We start from the raw sequence: 11,705 nt of genomic DNA on the forward strand, positions 1-11,705 counted from the left end.
TAGCTTCCTGTATGATAGAAGTTTCCAAGAGCGGCGGATTCCAGAAATCACTCTGTGGTGTTAAAAAAGTCACACTTGAAAAGAAAAAAAAAAAATCGCGCGCGGTCTGTACTGCGCACGCGCGCGCGATTTTGCGTAGTCTCGCGAGAGGAAGGTGCCCTCTCTATTCCGGAGTGGTCCCTTGCCGGTTGTTGGGAAGTGCCTGTTCTTCTAGTTCGCCCACCATGGCGTCCGTGGGGACCCTCGCCTTCGATGAGTATGGGCGCCCCTTCCTCATCATCAAGGATCAGGACCGCAAGTCCCGTCTCATGGGGCTTGAGGCCCTCAAGGTAACGGCCCGCACCGCCAGGCAGCGGGATGAAGGGAGGCGGCCGGAGCGCTCTTCTGCGCCTGCGCTGGCGTGGGAGCGGTTCAGCCATGTGCTGGCCCGAAAGGTCGAGAATCCCCGGTTCCGTGGAGCCTTTGTGGGTTCCGTGTGCACACCCACCCTCTGGGCGGGAGAGAGGTCGTAGAAGCCTCAGCCCGAAGGTGGGGTGACCCTTCCGAGCCGGGTGGGGCCGCATGCATCAGCTCACCTGGGGAGCCGGCCCGCGGACCCCCAAACGGAAGGTGGAGTCACTGGCGATGCGGTTTTAGATGGCCTGTGCCTTAGACACGGTTCCGTCCCGTAGAGGGAGAAACTTAGAAGCGTAGAAAAGGGGCACGCGCGCGACATGCCGTGTGCTTTCCGAATGGCTACTTGGAGGATGACAAATGACAGTGGAGGGAGCTTTTCCAACTTTTGAGATTAGAAAGTCCCCGACACACACACACAACACACGTGTTTGGGCCAGAGCCTTGCGTTCGTTCAGAGGTAATGTTAAATTCTCTTGGGCCAGAAAACACATAATTTTGGAGTGGAAGGAGATAGTTTCAATGGCGCACACACGGTTGGCTGCAAATTATGATAATTTCCCCAAAGTTTGAGCTCTTGAGCCCCATCATAGGGGACGTTACCCTGAGGAAAGGCGGAGCCGAATTGTTGAGTAGAAAGGAATTTTAAAAAAGGCCAGATCCCAGATAAGAAACAATATCATGGAGCTGGAGAGATGGCTCAGTGGTTAAGAGCACTGACTGCTCTTCCAGAGGACCCGGGTTCAATTCCCAGCACCCGGATGGCAGCTCACAACTGTCTAAAGATCCAGTTGCAGGGGATCTGACACCTTCACACCAATGCACATAAAATAAAGTTAATTAAACCCTTAAAAAAAAAAAAAGGATGGCTCAGCGGTTAAGAGCATTGCCTCCTCTTCCGGAGGTCCTGAGTTCAATTCCCAGCAACCACATGGTGGCTCACAACCATCTGTGATAAGGTCTGGTGCCCTCTTCAGGCATGCACGCAGACAGAATATTGTATACATAATAAATAAATATTTTTAAAAAAAACAATGTCACTGACAGGTGTTGCCACAGAGCCCCTTCTTAGGTTTCACGTGTGCCTGTCATGCCAAGGACTTGACAGGTGTATTGGAGTAGCCAAAGAAGTGGCCAGAGCAACTATAGATGCTTGGTTCTGTTTGCTTTCTGGGGGGATTTTTTTTTTCAGGTTGAATGTATTATGTGTTCAGTTCCATTTTTTTGTCCCTACCTTAGGGTGGGAGGGATTTTACCGATATAATTAATGTTGACAGTTGTGTTGTGTCAGCCGTTTGTGCTAACTACGTGGACTGTTGCTCTGGTCCTCGCTCAGGGTAGCTCTGCTTACAGAATTAGGCGCTTAGGGACAGGGAAATCGCCAAAGATGTCCCAGCTGCTGTGCTAGAGAAGGGCCATGACGTCAGTCTACCTCCAAGTCAAAGCTAGTGGTGCTGAGCAGTGAGCTTGGCCTTGGCATTCGGGGCCAGATTATTTGTAGTAGAGGCTTGTTCTGTGTGTGGTGTTGAGCTGTTGACCTCGGCTCAATAATATATACCCAGGTAGCCAACCAAAAATAAGCTCAGTACCCAGTATCCTTGGGCACCCAGAGAAATATTAACCAGTGATGGTTATTCCAAAAGCCTCTTACGAATACATATTTGCAAAGTGCATTTTAAGAGTCCCCAGAGTTTGCAAAGACAAAATGAACTTGGTGTTTTCTAGTCTGCCATTGGGAGTGAGGAGAGACGTTAATGAACATGTATGCTTGCACAACTCTGAAAACACCCAAGATTCCTGTGGTGTGCATCCACCTGCCCCTCCGGGGTGAGAAGATGAGCTAAGAGAGCCAGGACTGCTCCAGAGTGCTTTGCTTTCCAGCTTTAGTACTCAGTCGCCAAGAGTCCTTGTCTGCCTTTGGAATTGTCGAAGGGCTTGTTATTGAATAGGAAGAGGAGGGGATATAGTCTTGGAATTCTGTAGGATGATAATAACCTGAATTGGTGGTGGCAAGAATAAAAGAAGATGACATTGAAGGAAATAAGAGCCAGGTGTGTCTGGGGACAGGGAAGGGTCCTTTCAGGCTTGTACCATGAATATTTTAATAGCATTGATATAAATTCTGGTGTGGGGGGATTGTTATAATTAAGCCCTGAGTTACAAGAATATCAATGAAAACAAACCAACCAGACCAGATGTTGCAGTGAAGCTGTGGCTCGCTTGATCGCTGTAGGGATCAAGATCTCGGGCCCATGAGGATGGTAGTATGAGTATTAGGAATTGGGTGTTCCGGGGCAGCCCCTTTTAATATCAGGTTCTTCTGTTTAGGGACATGTAGTTGGCCCTTGATATCATAGAACTTCTGATGCACTGAGAGTCACCCAAGATGACCATCTGCTTGCCATGGGTGAAGGTCACATGACCATAATGCTTATATGAATAGGGCTTTTACATCTTTTTCCTGTGAAGTTCTACATAACCCAGGGTATAGATGTATGTAAAATAGGTATACAGATCAAACTTTTACTGAGGCTAAATCATAAAACAACATTGCTTTTAAACAATGTTTGTTATATATGTAACTTCACTGTTTTTATATTAAGCACGGGACAGATTTGTGTAATAAGATGTCTGTACTGTGTATTTTTTTATTTTAGGTTTATTTACTTTATGTGTGAGTACTTTCATGTATGTGTGTGCACTCTGGTGCCTGTGGTGGCCAAAGGAGGGCATCTGATCACCTGGAACTGGAGTACAGGCCATTGGGAGCTGGGAACTGAACCTGGGTCTTCTGCAAGAGCTATCTCAGCCACTCTGCCAGTGAGCTGACCTTCCGACCTTACACTAGTATCTCTCACAGCTGAGTCTGGTCTGTCGTCTGTACAAGGATTTCAGGTGGAAGATGAACTGTAGAGCAGTTTAAAACAGCGGTCTCCGGGTCCCCACAGGGTCATTGGTATAAATTCTTAGCCATCATTTAGAACTTTCCTTTGGAAAATAGTATTTGCTAAGAATGTTAGCAAGGGTGGCTCTCCTGTGGGGTTAATGCAGTGTTCTCTGCTATGGTGAGCTTTGGTGAAAACAGAAGGTATTATGTTTACAGTTGGCCTTCCTGTTCTCCTGGTCAGTAATGGAGACGGCCTGCCTCCTCCCATGCTGAGAATGTACAACACAAAGCACTTGACTCTAAAGCTTATAGTTGTGAAAGTTCCTGCTTAAGTCAGACCTCTCTGTTAGTGTGGAAATTTCTAGATTTTTTTTTTTTTTTTAGAAATTACATCGTTTTTTTTTCTGTAAACATCAGCTGTATGCTTTTAATTGTTGAAATGACCTGTATCTTGCTTATATTTGCCTTTTCTGTTTCATTTAGTCTCACATCATGGCTGCAAAAGCTGTGGCAAACACAATGAGAACGTCATTGGGACCAAATGGTGAGAGAACCATTGATATCATTAATAAAGGTTTGACTTCATAGTACAGTCAGTAGCACCTTCAGAAATGCAGTGGGGCAGTCCTGCAGCTCCGTTCAGCCAAGAAGCTCTGAATGTCCGGGCTCCTCGCAGTTTAGTGTGCTCACGGCTTAAGATGGGCTTTTCTTCCCTGCATTAGCATGTTCCAGAGCACACCTATGTCCTGAGTTAATGCTGTATTCAGTAGTGTTCAGTATGTGGTGGTTGGTCGCATTTCTTTGGTTTGATACACTTAGTCTTTTTCCAATGTAGAGTTTGGATTAGCTGGTAGAAGGCTTTCTTTGGTGGATGTCTTTTGTGTGTCGGACTGTTTGTTTCTAATGAATGTCACAGTAAGAATTGTTTGAGATGCTCTCTCTAGCCCTTGGTTACATATCATTTTGCCCAACTTCCTTCTGAACTTTTGTCTTTCAGGGCTGGACAAGATGATGGTAGATAAGGATGGCGATGTCACCGTAACAAACGACGGTGCCACCATTCTCAGCATGATGGATGTTGATCATCAGATTGCCAAGCTAATGGTTGAACTGTCCAAATCCCAAGATGATGAAATTGGAGATGGAACCACAGGGGTGGTTGGTAAGAAAAGAAACGACCTTCCTAACTTAAGAGGTTTTTAAAGGCATCACAAGAGCCAGTGTTTCTGTATCCCACATGAGGACAGTCGGACAGGCTGATGTTGGGGAACACATAGCACACATGAGCCAGACTTTGGGAAGTGAGTGTTGGGAAAGAGCAGAAATGAGGCAGGCAGAGTTCGCAGAGAGACAGGACAACTTGTAATGTGTCCTTTTTAAGCTGCAAAAGTTGTTGAGCTAAATGTGCAAGAGGCAAATTTCTGGGTTGTAGGTTATTGTATTGTATTAATGTCCCTTGTCCTTGAGCTACATCACGGTTATACATCATGGTATGGTTCTCATACCAGACAGAATACAGGAGAGTGACATGCCTTGATTCCTGCAACTAATTCTCAAAGAGTTAATTGAAGGAGAAAACATGGGTTATCACGTTTGGTTCTTTTTTGTTGTTGCTATTGTTTTACTGTTCTTAACATTTTTTTCCTCTGAGATTTGATTCCTCAGAGTTTGAGGGCCAGCAAGATGGTTCAGCCAAGCTAGTAAAGGCGCTTGCTCACCAGCAAAGCCTAAACACCCAAGCTTGACCCTTGGGGTCCACATTGTAAAAGGAGAGAGCTGACTCCAGCTGGTCATCCCTCAGCTCCACACCTGCACATGCTTGTGCAGATCAAAGGAGATGAAAGCACATCTTGGCTAATGAAGTCAGCACTCTTGGAATTGCCATAGCTTTCTTGTCCACTTACTTGGAATGCAGCAAGTTATACATTAGCAGAACCAAATTCATTTCTGTACACAAGAGTGGAAGGGAGCCAGGTTGGTTAGGGAGCAGGCGCTCAGCAGGCCTCCACAAGCCAGGATGCCCTCACTGAGCAGAAGTCCCTTGCCACAGAAACAAAATGTTCTGCTTTCCGATTAAACTGTTGTTCTTACATTGTGGCCTACATTTTGTGTATGTTTATTGTGGGGAGGGTCACATGAAGAACAGAAGACAACTTTGGGACTCAGTTCTACTGTGGGAATTCCGATACTGTCGATATGGCAGGAGGTGCCTTAAACCACAGATCCGTCTCACTGCCCCCACTGCCTCAGTTTTTGTATCAAATTCATCTTTAAAGGGCAGCCTATTCAACTTTTACTAAGATCAAAACTAAGAGAAATGACCTCCTCCCTTTCAGTCATAACCCTAGCTTCTAAGATTACATTCAGCCCAATTCTACAATTAGTTTGGGTGTAGCACATAAAGCTGTAACTTAAATTTTGTAACTTAAACTAGTTGTCTGTTGTTGGTTGCAGTCCTGGCTGGTGCCTTGTTGGAAGAAGCCGAGCAGCTGCTGGACCGAGGCATCCACCCAATCAGAATCGCTGACGGTTATGAACAGGCTGCCCGAATTGCTATAGATCACCTGGACAAGATCAGTGATAGTGTCCTTGTTGACATAAAGAACCCTGAACCCCTGATTCAGACTGCAAAAACCACGCTGGGCTCCAAAGTGTACGTGTCCTATTAGTAAAGTGGTATGGTTTGCAAGCCTGCCCTTTGGAGGACTGTTCGCCTGTTCTAAAAGGCAGCAGTGTGGTTTGCTTGTTTTCCTGTGTTTTTGTTGGAGGCTGGATTTGCTGGCTAAGTTAGTAAATCACCCTGACTGTTAAGTTCTTCTCACACTTCCTCCCATACCTCTTCACTAGGAAGTTGTTTGCATTTTTTTTTTATTCAGTAAGCAAATGTACTGCTCTAAAGATGTAATTGGGGCGGTTTTAAAATTGACCTTCCCATCTTATAATTTTTGCATCTGCTCTAAAGACTTAAGTGGTCTCAGCCTAGGGGTGTTCCTGTCTGCAGTGGCAGAAACTCCTGCTGCTATTACGTGACATTTAAACCCAGCAAAATCATAACTATACATGACTCTTTAGTCGCTCATAGTAGCCTTCACCGGAACGTTTCATGAGTGCTTCCTTGACTTTGCTCCTGTTTGTCACCTCCTGCTTGATACCATTTTTTTTTATGTAAATATTCTTCGTGTGAGAGAGGATTTGGTGGTGTCTTTATTCCCTCCTCTTTGCCCTCTGATTTCCCACTTAGTACTCTAATTACATTCATTTTGTGTGCATGTACAGCTTATGGGTCTGCTCTCTCCTACTGGGTAGGTCAGCAGGCTGGGGAGCAAGTGCTCTGACCCCTGAGCCCTCTCGCCATTCTTGTAACCCTCTGTTGCCTCACTTAATGGGCGGTGTTTAATGGCGTAGCTGTTGGAGTTTCTGTGTACCTGGTAGTTGTAGCAGACGGAATGGTCTCCGCACAAAGGCAGCTGTGATAAATCTGAGCTGTGAAGTGTCTAAGGACCGCTCGCTCGTTCTGAGAAAACACGGGAAAGCTGAGCACCTACAGTGAAGGGCCAGATGTGCAGAACAGAAATGGAGCTAACATAATGTAGTTAGTATCCGAGTAGATCACCAAGGATCCTGGCCAGATGAGTCGTGCATTTTAGAGGACAGTCACTTAGGTTTCAAGACTTGTAAGTAGAGTCGGTTCAGATCATTAAAGGGTTCACACAGCTCATGTTTACTGCTTTGCGTAGGCCGTTATTAGCCCAGGTTGGCTCTGAACTTGGAAAGCAGCACTAATTTTCCTGGGAGTTTTGTTGAGTTGCATGCGATGATGGTTTGAGGAATGTGAAAGTTGTTTGTTTTCATCAGGGTTAACAGCTGTCATCGACAAATGGCTGAGATCGCTGTGAATGCCGTCCTCACAGTGGCAGATATGGAGCGGAGAGACGTTGACTTTGAGCTCATCAAAGTGGAAGGCAAAGTGGGCGGGAGACTGGAGGACACCAAACTTATAAAGGGTGTGATCGTGGATAAGGACTTCAGCCACCCGCAGATGCCTAAAGTAAGTCGGCGCTCTTACACTTGGACACTGCTTCTGACCACGACCACCACTGAGGGCTTCTTTCTCCCCACAGGAAGTGAAAGATGCTAGGATTGCGATTCTCACGTGTCCGTTTGAGCCACCTAAGCCAAAGACAAAGCACAAGCTGGATGTGACCTCTGTGGAGGACTACAAAGCCCTGCAGAAATATGAAAAGGAAAAGTTCGAGGAGATGATTCAGCAGGTGAGTCCTGCGGTGCTCCATGAACCGAGTCCACGGGAACTAACTCAACTACCGTCTGGGGACTTTGTCACATGGTTACAAATAGCATGCATTGTTGCCTGTGTTCAGTGTCAGCCTGAAATAAATAAATACAGTAAGAAAAGTCAAATGGCATATTAGGAAAGAGGTCGGTTGTCCTGGACTGCCTTGTGAGCTTGGCATCCTAGCTGTGCCTTTCGTACCAGCTCCCCTGGGCTTGAGTGGAACAGGCGAGAGCTGTGAAGGAACAGGAATGAAAACATAGTTTCCATTGGCAGGTGTTAGCGTTAGAAGGATCCGGTAAAGGGTGTGCTTTCCTGTGGTTCCTTTCCGTGCACTGGCTCCACACTGCTGTGCATCTCCCTTGTTTTCAGATCCTGTGACAAGGAACAAATAACTACTTGTTGTTGATGAGACTTGTGGCATTTCTTTCCCCAGATTAAAGGAACTGGTGCTAACCTGGCTATTTGCCAGTGGGGCTTTGATGATGAAGCCAATCATTTACTTCTTCAGAACGCCCTCCCTGCAGTTCGCTGGGTAGGAGGACCCGAGATTGAGGTAGGCTATCGCTCAGCCCGTGCTGGGTGTGGGGTGAACCTGAAGTGCATGCTGGTATTTGGTGCCACTTGGGCAGCACTAGCCTGAAACCACCACCACACACGAAAAGCAACAACTGGAAGAATGCTAGAGAATCATCTTTATTGGATAACGATGCTTTGTATTCCTGGTGCTGCATAGTCAACTCTCTGGGCTTCTCTGACTCTTGGGGGCAGGAAAGCCTGGTACTGTACCTTCTGTGGTAGCAGAACAGCTCTCTTAAGCCCTGATCTGGACAAGCCTTGCTTCCCTTTTCCTTCTGTGCTTGCTGTGCTGTGGGGGGCATGTGAGCTGGGTTTGCAGACAGGGCCACCCAGACTGTAAGAGACTTTGAGTTGGGAGTTGACAATAGAACTGGGTACACCAGCCCCCAGAGCCTGTTGGTCTAACAAGACGGTTTGCCCGACTGGTGAACAAGGTGGTCCTAGGTTAGATGTAGCTCATTGTGGTCCAGCTTTGGAAGTTCACTAGCATTGACCACATCTCTGTGTCCTCTAATAGCTGATCGCCATTGCAACAGGAGGACGAATCGTCCCAAGGTTCTCAGAACTTACGTCTGAGAAGCTAGGCTTCGCCGGTGTGGTGCGTGAGATCTCATTTGGCACTACAAAAGACAAAATGCTGGTCATTGAGAAGTGTAAGAACTCTAGAGCTGTGACCATTTTCATCAGAGGAGGCAACAAGATGGTGAGAATAATTTGTTGTTGGACTGGGAGGTGGCTCAGTGGCTCCAGGGTCTTGCTCTGCCTGCATGAGGCACTGAGGCATGCTCTTCTCCCCAGATCATTGAAGAAGCAAAACGATCCCTCCACGATGCCTTGTGTGTCATCCGGAACCTCATCCGCGACAATCGAGTTGTGTATGGAGGAGGGGCTGCTGAAATATCCTGCGCCCTGGCAGTCAGCAAAGAAGCAGATAAGGTAACAGGCAGAGTCACATTGGGAGCTGCTGTGTCTGTGGTTTCTATCCTGCCACCTTCATCCTGTAGATAAAAGTCACCATGGTTTATTAAGCTTGCCTGAGTAATTTTTCTGGTGTCTACGTAGGTACTGTTGTTGAACTGTTGTTGGGTCGGGTGGCTCTTGCACTCACTGCCCTTATGCCTTCCAGTGCCCAACTTTGGAGCAGTATGCCATGAGAGCTTTTGCGGACGCCTTGGAGGTCATCCCCATGGCCCTTTCAGAAAACAGTGGCATGAATCCCATCCAGACCATGACTGAAGTCCGAGCCAAACAAGTGAAGGAGTCCAACCCTGCCCTTGGCATTGACTGTCTGCATAAGGGCACAAATGGTGAGTTGCTTGTCGGGGTCTGTGAGTGAGCCCAGTTTCCACTGACTTAAATGATGTGCTCTGGCTGTGCCGAGTAGTTCGTGCCACAAAGCTGCCCATTGTGAGTTCTTGGTTTTAGTTGTTAGACTACTGTAGGACCTAGTCTTGGTGACACTCATTTGATTGCAGTGCAACACTGTCTTCCTTCACACCATGTCTCATGTTCCTTACACAGTTGTCCCCTTCACAGCATAGCTCCTGGATGGCTGTGGCTGTGGAGTGTTTGGTAGACTGGATTCTCTGTAGCAGCCTGGCAGGTCAGCTGTTGGAAAGGTGGCGTATATTTAGCTTGCTAACTTCGCTACATTTTTTTTTAAAAATTTTAAAATATTTATTTATTATGTATACAATATTCTGTTTGTGTGTATGCCTGCAGGCCAGAAGAGGGCACAAGACCCCATTACAGATGGTTGTGAGCCACCATGTGGTTGCTGGGAATTGAACTCAGGACCTTTGGTAGAGCAGGCAATGCTCTTAACCACTGAGCCATCTCTCCAGCCCCCTTTGCTACATTTCTTTACTAATAGACCATGCCTGCATTCCTGCAGTGAGTCCAACCACAGAACTTGACAGCTTATGAAAGTATTTTGACAGTAGCAGCTCCAGCATCCAGCAGGAGACCTGGATTCAGTCTACACCTGCATCCAAAACAAAATAGCAGCTCTTGTTCTGACATGAAGTGTCTACTGACTCAGCGTTGCAAAGACTGGATTTCATGGCAGTTCTGAAAATGACACAGGGAAATTTGTACCCAGTTGACCACTACAGCTTTGGGATTTTTCGTTTGAGGATTTATTTATCTGTTAAGATTTATTAGCCATGCAGTGGTGGTGCACACTTTTAATCCCAGCACTCCAGAGGCAGAAGCAGTCAGATCTCTTGAGTTTGAGGCCAGCCTAGTCTACAGAGCGAGTTCCAAGACAGCCAGGTCTACACGTAAAGAAAACTTTTGGAGACAGGATTTCTACATGCATGAGTATTTTGCCCGCATGCATTTAAGTGTACTGTATGTGTGTCTGTGTCTTTGGTACTCTTGAGGACCAGAAAAGGGCACTGGATCCCTGGACCAGGAGTTAATTGGATGGGTATAAGCATGCTATGCTAGGAATAGAAGTCCACTTGATGCTCTTAATCACGGAGCCATCTCCAGCCCCTTTTACCTATTTATTTACTTCATTGTTTGGCGCTTTGATGTTGCTATAGATAGATGGATATAGATGTAGATGTGATATATTCTGGATACTCTGGCCCCACACCCTGTTTCCTCCCTTAAGTCCCTTTCCCACATTCCTGCCTTTTGTTCTATTTGCATTTAACCAGGACAATCTCTTAGACAGTTTGTAAAACTGTCCATTGGAGCCTGATGGGCTCACCCATGGGCGCAACTGAAGGCAAAGATCACCCAAAGTCCACCAGGAGCCGATAGTTTAGCGGAGAGAGCCTCTCTCTGTCCGTGAACTGACAAATGACACAGTCTTAAACTGTTTCTGTTTTTGAAATGGAATTTTGCTATGTTGTCCAGGCTGACCTTGAACCTCAGCCTCCTCCGTAGTTAGGAACACAGACATGCACATTGCACCCTGCTAACGTTTCTTACGCTCTGTTGTGACTACATAAATTGAAGCTGCTTGTTGATAGTAAATGTGTGTGCTCTGGGGACCACTGATTGCCGTGTTTGTTTTTCAGATATGCAGCATCAGCATGTCATAGAAACCTTGATTGGCAAAAAGCAGCAGATCTCTCTTGCCACACAAATGGTTAGAATGATTCTGAAGATTGATGACATTCGTAAGCCTGGAGAATCTGAAGAATAAAATGTACCATCCACCACTGTGACTAAATAAAGGGGTGTCGTGCTGCGTCCACAGTTATCACTGGTCCTCTCACAGCCTGTAGATGCTGAAATAAAAGCTGCTGTTTGGTAACTGTCCCCTTGTTCAGAGCTCAGTGCAGGATACAGTCTCACAGCTTGTGTTCATCGGGTGTCTTAAAGCATCCTTCATCCGCAGTTAACTATGTAAGGAAGCAGAAACACTACAGGTGCTGTTTTAGCAGCTTAACTTTCCTGTTGTCAGGGTTTAGTTTCACAGTTGATGAGGAGATGAGCTACCCATCAGGAAGCAGAGGGGGGCAGTCCTGACATGAGAGTATTTGGGTTGCACAAGCACTGTAGGATTGAAGAAACCAGTACTGAAGACTCTTCACATGG

The 11,705-nt window shown here is 46.4% G+C and overlaps 1 protein-coding gene across 1 annotated transcript; it reads left to right on the top strand.

Annotated features, from left to right (window-relative positions):
* Positions 1-146: 146 nt before the first annotated feature.
* Positions 147-11,426, top strand: Cct5 (chaperonin containing TCP1 subunit 5). The gene is made up of 11 exons (XM_057789707.1): positions 147-329; positions 3,764-3,824; positions 4,278-4,442; positions 5,735-5,933; positions 7,136-7,328; positions 7,402-7,551; positions 8,008-8,127; positions 8,668-8,853; positions 8,949-9,086; positions 9,277-9,457; positions 11,183-11,426. The coding sequence occupies exons 1-11, from the start codon at positions 225-227 to the stop codon at positions 11,308-11,310; spliced, it is 1,626 nt and encodes a 541-aa protein (XP_057645690.1). The 5' UTR covers positions 147-224; the 3' UTR covers positions 11,311-11,426.
* Positions 11,427-11,705: the final 279 nt, after the last annotated feature.

This window comes from Chionomys nivalis, chromosome 15, assembly GCF_950005125.1.
Source record: "Chionomys nivalis chromosome 15, mChiNiv1.1, whole genome shotgun sequence".
Classification (NCBI taxonomy): Eukaryota; Metazoa; Chordata; class Mammalia; order Rodentia; family Cricetidae; genus Chionomys; species Chionomys nivalis.

Coding starts and splice junctions, on each gene's coding strand:
- Cct5 (XM_057789707.1), top strand. CDS start 225: ATGGCGTCCGTGGGGACCCTCGCCTTCGATGAGTATGGGCGCCCCTTC. Junction 4,443..5,734: donor TGGAACCACAGGGGTGGTTG/GTAAGAAAAGAA, acceptor TGTTGGTTGCAG/TCCTGGCTGGTGCCTTGTTG. Junction 9,087..9,276: donor TCAGCAAAGAAGCAGATAAG/GTAACAGGCAGA, acceptor TATGCCTTCCAG/TGCCCAACTTTGGAGCAGTA.